The following is a 21,440-nucleotide window of genomic DNA, read 5'->3' as shown; positions in this document are numbered from 1 at the left end:
AAAAAAAAAAACATACATTTTAATTATAACATCCAATAATAGCAAAAACACAAACCAGATAATAAAAAATTGAATATAGGGTTTAAGTATTTGTTTAGATCCAATACACTCCACATGTAGACTTGACACGTTTTGATATATCTTCCTTCAGGACATGTTAACGATCAGAATGATGAAACCCTCAATTCTCATTGTATTATTTTATTTTTTTTATTTATTTATTTCAGGTATTTATATAGCGCCGTCAATTTACACAGCGCTTTACATATACATTGTACATTCACATCAGTCCCTACCCTCAAGGAGCTTACAATCTAAGGTCCCTAACTCACATCTCACATTCATACATACTAGGGACAATTTAGACAGGATCCAATTAACCTACTAGCATGTCTTTGGAGTGTGAGAGGAAACCGGAGTACCCGGAGGAAACCCACGCAGGCACAGGGAGAACATGCAAACTCCAGGCAGGTAGTGTCGTGGTTGGGATTCGAACCAGCGACCCTTCTTACTGCTAGGCGAAAGTGCTACCCACTACACCACTGTGACGCCTTAAAACTATACATTCACTGGAATTCTACAGGTGTGTGCCATCTCACTCCCGTGGGGGGGGGGGGGGGGGGTAGGAGGGTCTCATAAGGTAAGGTATACACAAAAGGTGTTAGAAAGCCCTCTAAGGTCATCCATAATCCAATTAGATGGACACATCAATTAGAAGATAAGGGCACACCATCATCTATGTTTCAAGCAGAGCAAAGAGAGCTAGGGGCTTATCCACATCCTGCTGGCAAACCGTTCTATGTGTCCGGAGGATGGGCAACCAAAAACTAGCACAGGTCAGATAGGTAGGGAGTCATTTCCAAAATATCCTTTCCTTCACACCCAACGCTGTGCTCTAATAGCATATAAATGCTGGTGTCACCTTGCAAGTGTGAATAAAGCCTGGTACACAGTTTTTTTTTTGTTTAGCGGGTTGAACAAAAAAAAAACAAAAAAAAAAAAACGGATAGCTCTGATCGGAGCTGCTGTACTAAGAACAAGGAATTCGTACAGCGATCTCCCCCGCTGAGCTGTTGTGTTCAGACAGGGGGATTGCCCTCCCCCGCCAGAACACTCCGATTGGCTGAGAGCGCTGATTGGGAGTCGGTCGGCTACTGGTTTTCTAGAATGCTCGTCCGATAGAAGATTGTCCAAACAGCCTGATGAAGAGAAGAGGTGCTAGAACCTTTGTGAATATCTAACCTTTGTAACCTTTGTGAAAACTCTAGGAACAGAGGATAGGCCAACAGGCAGTGCAACATCATCTGCCACTGTGAAGCACAGAAAGCACCGACAAGGTAGACAAATGGGAACATCTTGGTTGTCTAAGGCTGACCATACATTATACAATTTTCCTTTAAGATTTACCAAAACCATACAATATGAGGTCAAATGTAAACACTTTCAACTTGTATGCAATCAGGCAGGCCCTTGTACTATATAGTTGAAGGTAAATCTAAAGAAAATTAAATAAGAAAATTGAGAATGGTCAGCTTTAGGATAACACATCTTCCCCCTGTCTCAGAGATGTAATAACCTACCTTGCGAATTCCATGCAAAGTTTTAGAATTTGAAAGGTTTTGCTGGGGGTGTTAAGTCCAAAATAGGACAAATACCCCCCTTGGGCTTTTGTACTGTAAACAGGTTTGAATAGAATCCTTTAAATCTGCCTTGTGGCACTTGAAGCACTAGCACAACTACTCCATGGAACAAGAGATGGTTCAGGGCATTCTGCAAATCTGACTGTCCTTTGGCAGTCTTTGGTTCATTTGAGAAAAGAAAGCAGTGAGGGGGTAAAGTTTTGAACTCCAATTTGTACCCCTTTGAACCCACTAATTGAACCCACAGGTCTTGGACATCTTTAATCCAGAGAGAGACAAGCTGTAACAGATGTCCACCCACTCATAGGCGTGAGGGTGCCACTTTGTTGGCAAGAAGACTTTTGGAATGAGTTGAAGGTGAAGCCTGGATTGAGCTGTTAGGTGCTCTGCATTTTTAGGGAGATAGAGGCTCCGGAGGAGGGTAATAACCTTCCCTCTTGTGACATCTGTCCGATGCTGCATCTGTCCACCGCCAGCTAGAACACTGAGAAGAGAGCGATCAAACACCACTGATCACTTGGTTCTCAAAGCTCCCTGAGCAGAGAGCCAGTGACTGTCAGTCATCGGCTCTCGGCTCTCTGCTTTACCCCCCTGCACTCACTGGAGCAGTGGTCTGTGGAGTGGCCGGAGGAGCCAACTCAGTCTCTCAGCGGCTCACTGAGAGGCTGAGCCAGGTGCCGCTCCAGGCATGTGTTCAGATCCCGACCATATGGTCACGATCTTTCACAAGCCTGGACCGGCTCTTTAATGTCAGCCGACAGCAAGCTTCAGCCCGCTATCTGCTGAAAACAGGTCACAGGAGTGCAGAACAAACTGCACTCCTGTGATGAACAAGAGAAGTACAGCGAAACGAACAATTACCTGTCCAAGTATCCAGTACCATCCTCACCTGGGCTGGCTCTTCAGGTCCCCAGAGTCGGCATATTTACCAAGGGAAGCCAGCTATGATGTGTCCCAGAAGGATGCTTGCTGGGGGGGGGGGGACTGAACATCCACTTGCTTCAACTAGGTTATCCGAGCAGAAGTGGGAGTGGGTAACTGCTAACCTGCTAAAATGATAGAGGAGGGAGGGGAGGAGGCGGAAAAGCAGAACTTCCCCTTTTGGGTCAAGATCTGCTTTAATCCATTATTTGTCAAACAAAACCAAAGAAAATATCCAGCTCAACTTACTGACCAGCCTGCAACCAAACAAATTATCCTGTCTAACAGTATGTGTTAAAAACAGGGGTTAAGTTTGCATGCATTTGCAAATAAATGGGTAGGCTGCAGAGCCACTTCCCGGCACCCCAGTATTATCTGCAGTCCTAATTCCAAATTTTGAGAGCCTCCATATGCACATGCATTATAATGGATAAGCAGAGGGCAGGTGAGACTGGAGGCAACCCACCCCTCCTTAAAGGCATAGGGGCGCACAATGGCAGCAAAGTTGTTCCGTACGTCCCCTTGCTGCAAAGGTCAGTTATACGTGGGGGCGGTGGCCATTTGTTTTTAATCCATTATTTGTCCTAGGAATTGTGACAGATTCAGAAGATTCAGGCCATTTGTTGCGATTTCTCCATGATAGTCAATCACCTTTGAACACTAGCAAAAAAAATGAGGACTCTGGGGTAGGTTATGGGGGGGGGGGGCGCCCAGGATGCATGACCTTAAAAGCTTTGCCAGTGTCCAATCACCTGAAGGTACAATCCTATAACCCAGGTTCTCTGAATATTTTGCCAGTGTCCTGCACAATTACGATAACATACAGACTTCTTTAAATCATTATCACTGGGTTATAGCCAGCTACCTTCAGGTGATTTGCCACTAGCAAAAAAAAAAAAGGCTGCAGAAGCATCCCTCTATATATTCCATCTCACTCCTAGCTAGCCTCAGCAAGCAATAGAGAGATCATAATAACAGTGGGAAGGGGAGTCTTGTGTCTTGTACTGTACTCCAGGGAAAGGTTTTTTACTGGCAAGTCAAAAATCCTGTTTTTCTGATCAAACAGTACAGGAGACAGACTTCTGAAAGGAGAAGTCCAGCCAAAGCTTGTTTGGCTGGGGTTCTCCTATGGATCACAGAGACTGAAGTCCGCTCTCCACTGACGTCACAGAAATCAGTCCAGGTACCGCATCGAGTCAATAAAGTCTGGATCCGCCAGGAGCCTGAGACGGTCCGCTCTGCCCCCTCCACAGCTTAGCGCTCCAATGAGCGCGGAGGGAGAAGAGCAGACTGACCTTCTTAAAGTGGTTGTTAGCCCACTTTCAGTAGTTTACATAATCTGTTCTGTCTCCTTATACAGTGCCCCACTGTCTCTGTGTTTCATTAAAAAAAATAACTCCTTCACCCTATCTCACAGTGGCTCCCAGCAATCATGTAACCAGCTGTGTCTCCTCTCTGCCCATCTTGCAGAAGCAGCGGGTGGGGCCGAGGATTCCCCCCTAACGCCAGCGGGACGCGAGGAGGAGAGGAGAAAGGAGACACAGCCAGTCACTTGATCGCCAGGAGCACTGTGCTGTATAACATGCTTTAAAGGAACAGAATCAGTTTTTTTTGGGTTAACAAATGCTTTAAGCTCTCTGCTCATGGAGCTCTGAAAACTTAGTGATCGGCGGTGATCGATCACTCGGTTTTGTGTAGAGGTGCCGAGGGACCGATGCTGCATCCACCTAGGCAAGTATGATACTGAAAATAAAGCAAAAACCTTTACTTCTCTTTTAAATCATTACAAATGGGAGTTCAAAAACAGTCAAACTGAAAGTTGGTCAACACAGTTAACAATGCCAACAGGTCCACAAAACAAGCAAGTAAAGCAAGGCTCAACAGACTGAAAGAAGCTTGTAGCACATTACGCTTGAAAATAGCATGAAAGGAGGCTTGTACATCCACCTGGTACAGCATATTAACAGAAGCTCAACTAGCAGCCTTGCAAATCGTAGAAATAGATACCTGATGCTGAAATGCCCACAAAGCACTCACTGATCTGGTAGAGTGTGTCTTAAGAGGGCAGGAGGAACCCTAACTATCAGACTATAAGCTCTAAGGATAACTTGTCTGCTTTCTTTAAGAATCTGATTTTCAAAATCTAAACTTGCACAGCATGCACTACAGTCAGACAATGCAGGAAAATTTCCTTAGAATGATTCAGAGCAGGACATAAGGATGGAAGGTCAAGATCATAATTAAAGTGGTTATAAAGGCTGAAGATTTTTGTGTCATTAACATTGTATTGTATGACACTCCCAGCAGTTCACATATGGCAGTGTGAACTGCCTTGCGAGTCAGGTGCGATGCGGGAACCCACATTGGATTCGCAGTGTTCCCGCATCTCAGCGCTGTGAACCAAGACTCCTGCATGATAAAAAATACCTTCAGTGTGCAGCCTCATCTTGATCCAGCGATGTGCACGAGACCTGCAGCTCTCCCTCCTGATTGGCTTAGATGTAGAAACAGGTGCCATCAGCTTTTGCTGTTGTCAATCATAGCCAGTGAGGTGGGAGCAGGGTTGAGCCACGCTCTCTGTGTATTATAGACACAGAGAGCTGGCTCAGGAGCGAGCACACACAAGTGCCCCCCCACAGCAAGCGGCTTGCTATGGGGGCACTCGGCAAGGGGGAGGGACCCAGACGCCAGCGGGGGACCTGAGAAGTGGAGGATCTGGGCTGCTCTGTGCAAAACCACTGCACAGAGTAGGTAAGTATAACATGTTTGTTTTTTTTTGTTTTTTATAATAATTTTTCCTTTACAATCACTTTAAGGTGGAAGGCAGAGACCCCCCTTTGGGAGAAAGGAGGCTGTAGGCTTCGAGATAACCCTGTCTTTGTGCAACACAAAGAAATTCTCCTTATTGGAAAAAGCCTGTAAGACTCTCCTTGCAGAAGTGTTAGGCACATGAAAGACCACCTTACTAGTAAGGTCAGACAAGGAATAGCTCTGGCTTCTAAAGAACAGCGATCCAAGAAAGAAACAAAGGAAGGAACACTGGGGTAGGAAAGATGTGAGCCACTTGCCCTATGCAACTAAAAAATCATCCAATCGTAGGAGCCACGTTAAAAGTTGCACAGGAAATTATCAAAGACACTAGTAATAACTAGTAATAACCCAGAATTTCCACCAGGTCTAAAAATGCGACCAGAAAATACAGAAGATGAGATAAACCCCTTACTAGTGACACACTGTTTTGAGAAGGACAAGGTGTATATAAAGTAAGTGAATAAAGTAAGCGGACAAGAAACATTATCACACTGGGAATACTGCCATATTTATAGCTTCGCCTCCAACCCCAATAGACGCAAGTACTTTACTTGGCCCTTATCACCACTTGAAGAGGTATGTCTAAAGGCTGAAAAAACAGAAAAGACTATTTCTTTGGCATATATTTGGTTGCAATCCTCAGGCTCCACTGAACTAAATAAACACAAAAGATTGTGGGAAGATGCCCTAAATACTGCTTCTAGCGATGATCAATGATTACATGGATGTGTGTTTGCACACAAATGCTCAATTAGCACACGCAACCAAGAAAACTCCTACAAACGTTTGACAAATTGGTACAATACACCATTAAAAATTCATAATTTTTTCCCCACAGCTTCAGAACTATGTTGGAGATGCAATGGGGCAAAAGGTACCACGCAACATATATGGTGGGATTGCGACCTGATACGTCCATTTTGGCAAAAGGTTTGTGACATAATTAAACACATTACAGATACTTCAATTCCATTAATGACAGCTTGCTGCCTATTACATATATCTAATGGCCCATTGAAAAGATATAATCGTTAATTAAGATACGATCATTAACTAGATTTCTACTTACAGCCGCAAAAGCCTTAGTTTCCAGATATTGGAAAACCACAAAAACACCCACTAATAAAGAATGGCTCCTTAATGTGCACAATATGTATGGCATGGAGGAAACTAGGGCCATAGCTCATGAAACTACAGAGAAATTTAACACACTGTGGAAAGTATGGGTCATATTCAAATACTCTTAAGAATTTAAATCCCTTATGGCTGCATGAGGAGCAGACAGGCACTTAACAACCTCATGGATTGCCTAAATCTTCTTTCTTCCTTTTTTTTTTTCTTTTCTTTCCTTTCATCTACACTATTTCTCTATCTCCCGTAACCTTGTATCATAGCAGTTCTCGAGTTTAAAAACATTTTTTTTATAAAAACCTATATAACAAGGTGAGTCCTTGGTCATGACTAGGAATCCCAGCTAGGTTAATGATTCTTGTTATACTAAAGGTAAAACAAAACAGACTCTACTATCAATAGATCTACGATATATTGTATACTCTTGAATTCCTTATATCTATTATGTTTTATACAACTGAGATTATTTGTGTAATTGTGATGCTCTAATTTTATTCCAATAAAAACTTTATTGTGAAAAATAAAAATGATATGAGCCGCTTGCTAAACAAATGCCTTTACCAGAAAGTGAGAGGCCAAACGGTCTCTGCAATAGAACATCCAAGACTACCTGTACCAAAGGCTAGATGATTGGTCTACAACAGACTGGAGGAAAGACAGAATACACTCCATGAAGTACTTTCTAGGGTGAAAGTTCTTCAACCTGTACCAAGAAAAGTGGGCCAGGTGCAATGGTAGAACTTACGAGAAACCCATTTCCTAGCCTCAAGAAGGTAGGGATGGTTAGGCCAAAAAAAAAAAAACCCTGTCCCTCAGATCTGTGATTTCAACTGCTATGTCATTAAAGCCTGCAACTTAGAAGTAAGATAGAGCACTGGTATTGTAGGGCCAGTAGCTTGATTATATCAGAGTACCGCATCCTTCTGGACCAATTTGGTGCATAGAAGGTCACAGGAATGCCCTTCCTCCTGATCCTACAGATTAGGTGTAAGAAAATCTGTAAGGGTGGAAATGGGTAGATCAGGTTGAGCTGATCACACGGTGTGTGCTGCCTCCAAAGTACATAGAAAATACACTTGCATTTGTTTATACATTGTGTATTATTTTCTGGTTATTTTTTTTTTATGCTGTCACCCTGTGACTATTTTCTGTATTTCCTTCCCCTTCTTGTCAGGTAATATCCTTTTCCTCTGTGTGGGCTTCTCGAATACTTCCTTTCTACAAGATACACACTAGGGTTATGAAAGGCCAATACTCCTTTTTGACCACCTAAAATACTATCGATTCTGCATGAACTTTGTGGATTGTTTGGCGAGTTCAGCTATCTGAAGAAGACTGTCCACAGTGATTGTCTCTGCTATATTCAGGCCAGGCATAGAGGTCTCAGGAAGGGATAATCATTATCACAAAGATTGGACTCAGAATTTACAGCGTTTCCAAAGCGTCCACTGCAAAGGCCTGACCATAAATCCGTCCAGTTTTTTTGTTGAATTCTGGGTGCCAGAAGGTTCACATCTGGCATTCTGCACTTACAGCAAAGGGCTTGAAAGACCTCCTAATAAAAAGCCCACTGCCTGGATCCAGACGTTGATGACTGGGGAATTCTGCCTGCCAATTTTCTACACCTTGGATATCAGCAGTGGATAGTGTTGGAATGTAAAGTTCTGCCACAAGGGGATCAAACTTGCTTCCATTAGAGCAATTAGACTCTCATCGGGTGTCCTCATAATAGAGGAGTAAAGCATTGAAAGGGCAACTGGCTCACCCTTGAGTTCTAGGATGTTGCATTCAAGCATGAAATCTATGTCCGTCTTGGCCCAGAAGGCCCTGGCATGAGAATGAAAGGATTGCCATACCTGTGAATAAAGTGTCTTCTGAGGGGTACTATGGAACTCTGTAGCAGTGGAGCAGGAGGGGGGATGCCTTGTTGCAAGCACTTGAAGGCCATTGTAATCTAGGATCTGCAAGTGTAACCTGCTACAATGTTCACTCAGATGGGAGAACTAGGAGATGTTGCCCGACCAGCGTACCATTTCCAAAGAGTAAGAGGCAGGGTGTGCAAGCACAGTAACCTCTTGTGGACGGGGTAGCTCCATGCTTCAGACCTTGCAGGCCCAGTGCCACTCATCTCACATTGGAGGGCAGCAGAATCCACTCGTGTAGGTGCAAAACTATGCGTACAGAGGGAACTCATGGCACCCCCCAGTAACACAACTAAATGACACCAAAGCACCATTAACCCCGGCTGTGTTGGAAACCTGCACCGCATCACCAGAAGGGTGGACAGCAGTTTGCACCTCACCCCAAAAGGGTAAACACTAGGCACCCTGGGCTGAATGTCTAAAGTGCTTCCGCTCTGTACTCCACATCAAATATACAAAAGGTCGCCCTGGGACTTTGAATGAGGCGAGCAGTTTGCCACTAAGTAACAAAGGTAGGTAAGTATAGGTATTTATTCAAAAATGGTATACATACATGAATAATATGAACAATAGCTAAGCCAAATAAATTGCACATGATAAAATTGCATTGATACAAATGTCATACAATATATACAAGCATCAGAAAAACTGACGCGTTTTGCGAGACCATAGCTCGCTTCTTCAGGGGTAGATGCAGGTATTACGTATCTAAATGAACAGAGATATGTACAGTGGAACCTTGGTTAATGAGCAACACGGTTAACGAGCGTTTTGAAAGACGAGCATGCATGCTGCATGAGCCATTTTAGGCTGTCTGAGCCATATTGAAGAAAGAAACCAAAAGGCTGACCGAGCCGCTGATCGAGCCGCTGTTTGAGTCGCTTCTTTTGCTGCTTTGACTACTGCACTGACTGGACTGATGGGAGAAACAGGAGAAAAGTGAGGTGGGGGGGGTTGCGATAAAGCTGTGACCGAGGTGGTGTTCATGTCCATCCCTATGCCCACCTCACCGCACCCCACTGCATACCTGTATACCTGAACCTGCACACCTGAACGGTTTGTCCTGGTCGGCTTGTGCTACGCTGGCTCCCTGTGCCTGCGCTGTCCCAGTGCTTGTTGTGCTGTGTTGGGGCTGCAAATAGTGGGCTGCTGGCTTTTTGCCTTATTGCTTTCTGGGGAGTCTCCAGAGGACTTGTGGATGACTGTGACAGATGGTTCTCCTCCTTCAATCCATCTGCAGCCGTGAGGTTTGTGATTTTTGCTGAGAGATAGACATTGTAACTAACATCCCACTGGACTGACAAGCTAGCCGACTGGTTGACTGGTCAGCCCCCCCGCCTCCACACTTTGGACAGTTGCGGTTGTTGATCGGGTGCTGTGTGGGGGAGCTAGGTACTGCTGGGTACTGTTTTATACTGAGCTGATATTGAAGTTTTTTAAGCAGAGTCGCAGAGAAACTGTGACCTATAGATTGTAGGGTTGTCCCGATACCGATACTAGTATCGGTATCGGCACCGATACCGAGCATTTGCCCAAGTACTTGTACTCGGGCAAATGCTCCCGATGCTTCCCCCGATACCTGGAAGTCAGCTGTGATCCGCGTGTGGGGGAGTTACAAGATTCTCCCCCCACGGCTTTCAGCTGCTTTAGTGACATACAGCGGTGATCGGTCACCGCTGTATGTCACTGCATCCTCCTCCATGCCCCCTCCGTTTCTCTCTCCTCTTCTGTCCCCCTCCGCTGTCCCCTCCGTTCCTCTTTCATTCTCTGTGCCCCTCCGCTGTCCCCTCCGTTCCTCTTTCATTCTCTGTGCCCCTCCGCTGTCCCCTCCATTCCTCTTTCATTCTCTGTGCCCCTCCGTTCCTCTTTCATTATCTGTGCCTCTCCGCTGTCCCCTCTGTTCCTCTTTCATTCTCTGTGCCTCTCCGCTGTCCCCTCCGTTCCTCTTTCATTATCTGTGCCTCTCCTGTCCCCTCCGTTCCTCTCTCCTTTTCTGTCCCCCTCCGCTGTCCCCTCCGTTCTGCTGTGCCTCTCCGCTGTCCCCTCCATTCTGCTGTGCCTCTCCGCTGTCCCCTCCGTTCCCCTCCTCCTTCCTTTGTGAATAGACAGAGTCAGCTGACTCTGTCCATTCACATAACTGAAACATTGTAATCTCCTGTGATTACAATGTGTCAGTTTATGAATGGAGAGGAGCCGCTGTCTTCTCTCCATTCATTCTCAGTGCAGCTGAGGCTGCAGAGAAAGGGACTGGGGAATCTCTATCCTCTGTCTCTTTCTCTGTCTCAAGGGGGAGATATCAGAGGTCTGTTAAGACCCCTGATATCTCACCAAAGCCTCCCAACAGGGCTGATTAAAAAAAAAAAAACACATATTGCAATAAAGAATAAAAAAAAAAAATGATTGTAAAAAATAAAAATTGTAAATAAAAAAAAAAAAACATGCACACATACAACGTTCAACCCCTTCCCCCCCCCCCCCCCCCGCCTAAAAAAAAACACTGTTAAAAAAAAAAAAAAAAAAAACACTGTCACATGACATTAAAAAAAAGGTATCGGTAATCGGTATCAGCGAGTACTTGAAAAAAAGTATCGGTACTTGTACTCGGTCCTAAAAAAAGTGGTATCGGGTAATAGATTGTTTAACATTCTTTTTTTTTTGGAGAGTAACTACCTGGGTACTGTTTGATACTGAGCTGATACCGAAGTTAACGAAGCAGAAGTTTATGAAGCAGAGTCGCAGAGAAGTTGAGACCTATAGATTGTTTAAAATTCTTCTTTTTTTTTTTTTTTTGGAGAATAACTACCTGGGTACTGTTTCATACTGAGCTGATACCGAAGTTCACGAAGCAGAGTCGCACAGGAGTTGAGACCTACAGATTGTTTAAAATATCTCCTATTCCTATTTCCGTGTGTGTTTTTTTTTTTTTTTTATTTAATATGTCGAAAATTAAGGAGGGTAAAGGTACAACTATTACTACTTCTAGTAAAGCTATGTCAAATTCTGGAGGACCAGCAAATGCTGGAGTGGGGTCTACCTCTGCTTCTCTTTATAGAGCGACTACAAGAGCAGAAACTGCAAAAGGAATTGCCGCTCGCCATGATGACCAGGCCACCATGGACAACTGGAGGACTGCAGGGTGGTTTCTCGCATAGAAGCGCCCTCCTCACAAACCACTAAGATGGATTCCCAGCCTACGCCGTATCCCTGTGGCGACAATGAAAGCCTCCCCCGAGTTCATCCTCTTCTATGCTCAATGTGAGTATGAACACTAACTCTTTAACGGTTCAAACCGCCCAAACAGATCCTAGTCAGAAATCAACTGAAGGCGAGAGTACAGTCGGAAAGGCTTTTGAACACACATAAAGGGATGTTTATTTTTTGATACAACACTGCTCTTCCTCCCTCTCTGTGCTCACAGGCCAGGTTCAGGCCATACGGGAAGAAGTTGTCTTTATATGTAGGGACCTCCAAAAAGTACAAGAACACACTAAGACTTTAGAAAACAGGGTGAGTGGCATAGAGGATACTTTTCCTCCCATGGTAACAGAGATGAAGGCAGCTACCCACAAGTTAAATACTACTATCTCTAAAATTGAAGACATTGAGAATCGTTTACGCTATAATAATGTCCGAGTGTTGGGCATACCAGAGAATGCCGAGGGTAATGACCCAGTTAGCTTTGCTGAACGATGGCTTATTGAAATCTTCGGCAAGGAACATTTCTCTTCGTTACGCATAATAGAACGTGCCCACCGGGTCCCTACCCGTTTTCAGAAAATGGGAAAAACAGCTCGACCTTTTTTAATATGTCTTCTAAATTATAGAGACAAAGAAAATATTCTGCGGCAGGCACGGGTCCTAAATATTAAATATAATGGAGCCAAAATTATGTTTTTTCCTGACTTTTCACCAGAGGTTCAGAAATGGAGGGCAAATTTTCAAGAGGTGAGAAACGTTTGTTACTCCAAGGGCTTAAATATTCAATGCTATACCCTGCCCGTCTGCGAGTGAACTATGAAGGCAATGTACAAATATTCCAAACACCATAGGAAGCACAGGACTGGCTTGATGGTCAGGTTAAAACTCAGACTTTGGGGTGATAGGTTTATTTAGTAAATTTATATATGTATACAGTATGAAATGACGGAGCATTGATATATATATTTTTTTTTTCCCCCTTGTTTTCTTTTCATTGAAGCCAGGCTGTCGGAGGCCTAATCAGCAATAGCCACTGAATGTCTTTTTTTTCTACATCAGTGGCTTTTTTTCCCTTGAGGAACGTGGGGGTTCATCTTGGAGTATTTTCATGTTTTGCATTTATATATCATATTTTTGTGTACAGTACAGGTTGGTTTACTAGTGATGTTCTTATGCCATTGTACCTATGGTAAATCAATTAGAATACTTTCTTGGAATGTTAGGGGTATGAACAATGCTTTAAAAAGATGTTGCCTTATAAGTTTATGTGAAATATCCATTAATAACTGTAAAATATTGTATTGATGAATATATTTCATTTAGCTGGCATCTATGAAAGCCGGACAAAAAGTTTCATTTAAGCTTTTGCTAAGAGCAGAGAATGTGGGCCAAGGCTTGTATATACAAACAATGCAGAGCCAATTCCATTGTTTTACACCTACTCCTTTGAAAGGATCCCATGTTGGGATATGCATTGGAGGGGGCCCAACCCATAATCAACACCTAACTTCCTGGGGAAATTCAATTAACACACTTGGCCAACATAGTCACAAGGATTTGCATGAAAGGGGGCCGACTTATGGAGTAAGCCCTCCAATCATGATCCAAGCTAGGCCAACCAATGAGACATCAGCTTGGTTTGATATACTCAGAGCCAAGGGGGAGGTAAGCTCTCTCTCTCTGATGACCAGCAAGCTGAAAGGAGCTTTGGTAAGGATGGGTAATTATGGGAAAGGAATGCCCTTTTACTTGTAACTAAATATGTGTGTAGATTACTGTATTGAGGAATATACCCTATATTCCTTCCTGTAAATACTTTATTTCAACCTAATATTTTCTGCCTTGGTGTAAGGCGATAGATAGATGATTGTGTATTAACTAGACTTTCAACTGCTTCCTAATAAATGTTATTATATTTTAAGCTTTCACTCTTCGTCGAAAAGAACTCTTATTTAACCCACCTCATATCTATGAGATATGAAAAATCTTAAATATAGATTTTTCAGGGTAACAAAGACAATCTATATTTGACTACCGTATATACTCGAGTATAAGTCGTTCCGAGTATAAGTCGAGACCCTAATTTACCACAGAAAAATGGGAAAAACTTATTGACCCGAGTATAAGACGAGGGTGAGAAATGCACAGCTACTGTAAGTGGAAAAAGAGGGTCAACAATGCCCATCTGCAGCTGTATACCTCCTTGTGTCCTGTGCATATGTGTCATGTGTCCTTTGCATATGTGTCATGTGTCCTGTGCGTATGTGTCATGTGTCCTGTGCATATGTGTCATGTGTATATGTACCTGTGTCATGTACCTGTGTCCTGTGTATATGTGCATGTACCTGTGTCCTGTGTATCTGTCATGTGCATATGTACCTGTGTGCATGTGTCTGTGTGTCTGTGTGTGTGTTCATCCTACCTGTGTCCTGTGCATACTCCGTGCGCCGCTCTGCACCAATCACCGTGTAGTATTCGGCGGCCATTCACTGTTCAAAAGCCGCGCCGCCTCCTCGTCCAAAAAACTCAATTTCCCAGCAGTCAGCGGTCAGCCAATCACGGACATTCTCTCATCCTCATACCACAGACAAGGATGAGAGAATGTCCGTGATAGGCTGTACACTGACTGCCTATCACAGACAAGGAGGCGCGGCTTTTGAACTGTGAGAGCCGCTGCCGAGTAGATTGTATCACACGCTGGCCGCCGTCTGCCTGCATGACACGTTGATCATGTAGGCAGACGGCGGTGACTCGTGTATAAGTCGAAGGGGGCACTTTCAGCCCCAAAAAAGGGGCTGAAAAATTTGACTTATACACGAGTATATACGGTATATTGCTTCCTTTCATCCTGCCCTCGTCTGTCTGCAGGAGACACATGCCACATCCAACATGACCAGGTTTCTGAAGCGCCGATCGGTTAGAGAGGCTTATCACTCGTTATATACCTCTCACTCAAGGGGGGTTACAATCCTGGTCTATGCTGGTGTGGTATTCTCCTGCAGTAGGACTATGGTAGATGATGATGGCAAATATATTTTTTTACAATGCAAGCTGGATGATCTTGAGTTAATTCTTGCCGTTATATATATACCTCCCCCATACAATTCAGAAATAATTTGTCAGCTTATTTCCTTTGCAGGAGTCTCTCCTCAGATACCATTATTGGTACTTGGGGATTTCAATACTGTTGTCGATATGAGGTGGGACAGATGCCCAGCTCCAAGGTCAATGACCAATGAGTGCCTCTCCCACTTTGGACTACTATGTCGTATGATATGTGGAGGAAGCTACACCCTGAAGAAAATGCCTATACATGCTATTCTAAAAACACATAACACACTATCAAGAATAGATTTGGCTCTGTGCTCGGCTGATTTTATACCATGTGTTGGATGTGAGTATCGAACCTCGAGGTATCTCAGACCATTCTCCTCTGTTAGTCACTTTAACATCAGGGCGTCAGGCGTCTAATATGTCTTGGCTGAATCCCTTTTGGTTGGAATTATTTCCTAAGGAGGACGTCATTCCTAACCGTATCCTGGATTTTTGGTCCCTCAACTTAGATGCACTAAAGACCTATCTTCGGGGATTGTTAATCCAGAATATAAGTATTATCAAAAGTGCTTCCTGTAGAGAGCTCAAGCTGGCGAAGGCTGACACCTCCGCGGCGGAAGCCATATATATTCAAAATCCTTCTCCAGATATCAAACAGGAATGGCTTTCATCTCAAAATAGTCTGAACAAACTATTGGTATCTAGGGCCAGGAATAAACTTTTTTTCAGAAGAGACTTAGCTGGGCAAAGGGAGAAGCGAACGGTAGAATTTTGGCTCAGATAGTAAGGTCCCAATCTAACCCTACACATATTTCAGCTTTAATGAATGTAGAGGGGGAGGTTTGTAACCAGACTAGTTCAATTATATCTATCTTTAAGTTCTATTATCAAGATTTATATACTTCCAGGGCAGATTTTACTCTTGCAGAGCTAACTAGTTACATGGCCAGTATTGATCTCCCGGCTATTTCAATAGAAGAGAGAGAAATTCTCAATGCCCCACTCACTTTAATGGAAGTAGAAAATGCAGTGGCTAGTTTTCCCAATGCCAAGGCCCCAGGGACCGATGGCCTTCCTATTGAGAAAAACCTCCATAGAAGAAGGTAGGCTTTTCTTATTAGAGTAAAGAGGTGCATCACCCAAGGACACTAGCAATAAATTGAGGCTAGCTGGGAATGGAAGAGGTTATATGGGGTCCTCTCCCTGCAGTCTTTTTTGCCAGTGTCCAAACACCTGAAGATAGCTGCAAATAACCAAATCATAATGATTTAAAGAAGCCTGTGTCCTGTACAATCAGGAAATACATATTTTGCAGTGCGATTCATAGTTCCCCAGTTTAAAATATTTGCAAACAGAAGTAAAACATTAGAATCAAATAAGTTCTCTTACCTCCACTGCAGCCTTCTAAAGAAACAAGCTTATCTGTAACCTGCAATCTCCTAGCACTCTGAGGGGATAGTTCAGAGATGTCAAGTAGTGAATCTGTCTCTTGACCCTCATCATTGGACAAATTGCTGTCACTGGAACTCCATACAATATCCGCTGGATCTTTTGCGCAGTCATCTGCTGAAGTTTCTGGAAGATGATAAAAAAAAGGATTATTTGTGGATTATCACTGTATTACAGTTGATAATGCTTTGAAAATAAGGCTACTTTTACATGAGAACAGTTGATCTGTAGAGGAGAAATATACACAACACTAAAAAGGAAGGCACATAAACCATAAAGGTTAGCTTAAGGTGAAGGATGTACAGACTTTGCTTGAGAGGAAAGACCCCCCTCCATGAGTGCAGACCCCCCCACAATGCAGACTACCCCCCCTCCATCAGTGGGAAGGAAATAAAACAAACGATGCCGGTGTCTCTGTTAGATGAGAGACACGCTCAGAGCCCTGTGAAGAGCAACCCCGCTGGGCCCCCCCACAGTGGCAGAATGCCGGGCCCTGTCGCAAGTGCGACTGTTGCGACCCCGGTAATTCCGCCAGTGCTCTCTGGTTAGTCAGTCCCAAGCACCTAGTGCAGGTTCTCTGCGTTCACCTGCAAACCCCCATGTCAGCCCAGGAGATTGCACCTGCTCCCAACTGGAGCTATGCAAAGACCCAGTTTACCTTTTACTTTTCTTTTATGTACATGCATTTGATAACTGCCTCTCATCCCCCTACTGTCTTCATGGAAATTCTACTTACAGGCTTAACCCCACTGGTACCAGCTATGACTATCCCCAGTAAAAAAAATTCTGTGAATTCCCACCCACAGCCCCTCTCCTTATTAAATGTCAGGCCTAGAGGCTCTCTGCCTGATTATGGGACAAATGTCTTTGGAGGGTCTATTATTTTTCAGAGCACTCTAAAAAAAAGCTTGCATCAGAAAAAAGGAAGACCACACTGAGAACTAATCTACCTGCTACTGTTGATATTTTGTTGCACTTGAATTCACCCTTCAATTGCCACTGATCTGACTAGTCGCTAAACCTTATTTTGATTACCCAGGATATCTCCTAAACCTGCTGCATGGTTTAGGAGATACCCCCTGTATTTACATACACACACACACACACACACATTATATATATATATATATATATATATATATATATATATATATATATATACACACAGTGGGGACGGAATGTATTCAGACCCCCTTAAATTGTTCACTCTTTGTTATATTGCAGCCATTTGCTAAAATCATTTAAGTTCATTTTTTTTCCCTCATTAACCACTTAAGGACCAGCCTCGTTTTGGATTTTAGGTGTTTACATGTTTAAAACAGGTTCTTCTGCTAGAAAATTACTTAGAACCCCCAAACATTATATATGGTTTTTCTTCTAACACCCTAGAGAATACAATGGCGGTCATTGCAATACTTTTTTTTGCACCGTATTTGCGCAGCGGTCTTATAAGCGCACTTTTTTTTGGAAAAAATTCACTTTTTTGAATAAAAAAATAAAACAACAGTAAAGTTATCCCAATTTTTTTTTATATTGTGAAATATAATGTTACACCAAGTAAATTGATACCCAACATGTCATGCTTGAAAATTGCGCCCGCTCGTGGAATGGCGTCAAACTTTTACCCTCAAAAATCTCCATAGGCGACGGTTAAAAAATTCTACAGGTTGCATATTTTGCGCTACAGAGGAGGTCTAGGGCTAGAATTATTGCTCTCGCTCTACCGGTCGCGGCGATACCTCACATGTGTGGTTTGACCACCGTTTTCATATGCGGGCGCTACTCGCGTATGCGTTCGCTTCTGCGTGCGAGCTCGTCGGGACAGGGGGGTTTTAAAAATTTTTTTTTTATTTTTATTATTTATTTTACAATATTTTATTTATTTTTACACTGTTTAAAAAAAAAAAAAAAATTGTGTCACTTTTATTCCTATTACAAGAAATGTAAACATCCCTTGTAATAGAAAAAAGCATGGCAGGACCTCTTAAATATGAGATCTGGGGTCAAAAAGACCTCAGATCTCTTATTTACACTAAAATGCAATAAAAAAAAAAAGTCATTTAGAAAAATGACATTTGAAAAAATATGCCTTTAAGAGGCGTGGACGGAAGTGACGTTTTGACGTCGCTTCCGCCCGGCAGTGTCATGGAAACGAGGGAGCGCCATCTTGGCCTCACTCGTCTCCAGACAAACCACTGAGCAGGATGCGATCGCCTCTGCCGCTACCGACGGCTCCGGTAAGCGGCGGAGGGCACCGGATCGCGGCGGGAGGGGGGGGGCCCCTCTCCCGCCACCGATAAAAGTGATCTCGCGGCGAATCCGCCGCAGGGACCACTTTTATCTGAAAGCCGGCCGCCGCACGAAAACGGGGATAACGGGGTTATGGCAGCTAACTGCTGCCATAACAAAGATATCCCTGTTCAAAATTAGGACGTATATAGTCGTGCGGCGGTCGGGAAGTGGTTAATGTGCACACAGCACCCCATATTGACAGAAAAACACAGAATTGTTGACATTTTTGCAGATTTATTAAAAAAGAAAAAACTGAAATATCACATGGTCCTACGTATTCAGACCCTTTGCTGTGTCACTCATATATTTAACTCAGGTGCTGTCCATTTCTTCTGATCATCCTTGAGATGGTTCTACACCTTTATTTGAGTCCAGCTGTTTGATTATACTGATTGGACTTGATTAGGAAAGCCACACACCTGTCTATATAAGACCTTACAGCTCACAGTGCATGTCAGAGCAAATGAGAATCATGAGGTCAAAGGAACTGCCTGAAGAGCTCAGAGACAGCATTGTGGCAAGGCACAGATCTGGCCAAGGTTACAAAAAATTTCTGCTGCACTTAAGGTTCCTAAGAGCACAGTGGCCTCCACAATCCTTAAATGGAAGATGTTTGGGACGACCAGAACCCTTCCTAGAGCTGGCCGTCCGGCCAAACTGAGCTATCGGGGGAGAAGAGCCATGGTGAAAGAGGTCAAGGAGAACCCAAAGATCACTGTGGCTGAGCTCCAGAGATGCAGTCAGGAGATGGGAGAAAGTTGTAGAAAGTCAACCATCACTGCAGCCCTCCACCAGTCAGGCCTTTATGGCAGAGTGGCCCAATGGAAGCATCTCCTCAGTGCAAGACACATGAAAGCCCGAATGGAGTTTGCCAAAAAACACCTGAAGGACTCCAAGATGTTGAGAAATAAGATTCTCTGGCCTGATGAGACCAAGATAGAACTTTTTGGCCTTAATTCTAAGCGGTATGTGTGGAGAAAACCAGGCACTGCTCATCACCTGTCCAATACAGTCCCAACAGTGAAGCATGGTGGTGGCAGCATCATGCTGTGGGGGTGTTTTTCAGCTGCAGGGACAGGACGACTGGTTGCAATCGAGGGAAAGATGAATGTGTCCAAGTACAGGGATATCCTGGACGAAAACCTTCTCCAGAGTGCTCAGGACCTCAGACTGGGCCGAAAGGTTTACCTTCCAACAAGACAATGACCCTAAGCACACAGCTAAAATAATGAAGGAGTGGCTTCACAACAACTCCGTGATTGTTCTTGAATGGCCCAGCCAGAGCCCTGACTTAAACCCAATTGAGCATCTCTGGAGAGACCTAAAAATGGCTGTCCACCAACGTTTACCATCCAACCTGACAGAACTGGAGAGGATCTGCAAGGAGGAATGGCAGAGGATCCCTAAATCCAGGTGTGAAAAACTTGTTGCATCTTTCCCAAAAAGACTCATAGCTGTATTAGATCAAAAGGGTGCTTCTATTAAATACTGAGCAAAGGGTCTGAATACTTAGGACCATGTGATATTTCAGTTTTTCTTTTTTAATAAATCTGCAAAAATCTCAATAATTCTGTGTTTTTCTGTCAATATGGGGTGCTGTGTGTACATTCATGAGGAAAAAAATGAACTTAAACGATTTTAGCAAATGGCTGCAATATAACAAACAGTTAAAAATTTAAGGGGGTCTGAATACTTTCCGTCCCCTCGGGTCCATAAATATTGGGACATCAGCACAATTCTAATCTTTTTGGCTCTATACACCACCACAATGGATTTGAAATGAAAAGGAATTACAACAGTTTGTATATGTGCCTCCCACTTTTTAAGGGACCAAAAGAAATGGGACAGATTAACAATCATCCATCAAACTTTCACTTTTTAATACTTGGTTGCAAATCCTTTGCAGTCAATTACAGCCTGAAGTCTGGAAAGCATAGACATCACCAGACGCTGGGTTTCATCCCTGGTGATGCTCTGCCAGGCCCCTACTGCCACTGTCTTCAGTTCCTGCTTCTTCTTGGGGCATTTTCCCTTCAGTTTTCTCCTCAGCAAGTAAAATGCATGCTCAATCGGATTCAGGTCAGGTGATTGACTTGGCCATTGCATAACATTCCACTTCTTTCCCTTAAAAAACTCTTTGGTTGCTTTCGCAGTATGCTTCGGGTCATTGTCCATCTGCACTGTGAAGCGCCGTCAAATGAGTTCTGAAGCATTTTGCTGAATCTGAGCAGATAATAATGCCCGAAACACTACAGAATTCATCCTGCTGCTTTTGTCAGCAGTCACATCACTAATACAAGAGAACCAGTTCCATTGGCAGCCATACATGCCCACGCCATGACACTACCAACACCATGCATAACTGATGAGGTGGTATGCTTTGGATCATGAGCAGTTCCTTTCCTTCCACATACTCTTCTCTTCCCATCACTCTGGTACAAGTTGATCTTGGTCTCATCTGTCCATAGGATGTTGTTCCAGAACTGTGAAGGCTTTTTTAGATGTTGTTTGGCAAACTCTAACCTGGCCTTCCTGTTTTTGAGGCTCACCAATGGTTTACATCTTGTGGTGAACCCTCTGTATTCACTCTGGTGAAGTCTTCTCTTGATTGCTGACTTTGACACACATACACCTATCTCCTGGAGAGTGTTCTTGATCTGGCCAACTGTTGTGAAGGGTGTTTTTTTCACCAGGGAAAGAATTCTTCGGTCATCCACCACAGTTGTTTTCCGTGGTCTTCCGGGTCTTTTGGTGTTGCTGAGCTCACCGGTGCGTTCTCTCTTTTTAAGGATGTTCCAAACAGTTGATTTGCCAACACCTAATGTTTTTGCTATCTCTCTGATGGGTTTGTTTTGTTTTTTCAGCCTAATGATGGCTTGCTTCACTGATAGTGACAGCTCTTTGGATCTCATATTGAGAGTTGACAGCAACAGATTCCAAATGCAAATAGCACACTTGAAATTAACTCTGGACCTTTTAGCTGCTCCTTGTAAATGGGATAATGAGGGAACAACACACACCT

General features: G+C 43.6%; 1 protein-coding gene across 2 annotated transcripts in view; it reads right to left on the bottom strand.

The window, feature by feature from the left end:
* Nucleotides 1-21,440, bottom strand: part of SPIDR (scaffold protein involved in DNA repair) — a 1,065,859-nt gene that overhangs the window by 941,795 nt on the left and 102,624 nt on the right. For both annotated transcript variants that reach the window (XM_073631564.1, XM_073631565.1), the window contains exon 4: nt 16,067-16,252. In XM_073631564.1, coding sequence (XP_073487665.1) covers nt 16,067-16,252 — 186 coding nt within the window. The remainder of the gene's footprint in view (nt 1-16,066; nt 16,253-21,440) is intronic.

Source organism: Aquarana catesbeiana, linkage group LG05 (genome assembly GCF_042186555.1).
Source record: "Aquarana catesbeiana isolate 2022-GZ linkage group LG05, ASM4218655v1, whole genome shotgun sequence".
In the NCBI taxonomy this organism is placed as follows: Eukaryota; Metazoa; Chordata; class Amphibia; order Anura; family Ranidae; genus Aquarana; species Aquarana catesbeiana.
The sequence above is the reverse complement of the archived record's forward strand: the minus strand, read 5'-3'. Positions and strand labels throughout refer to the sequence as shown.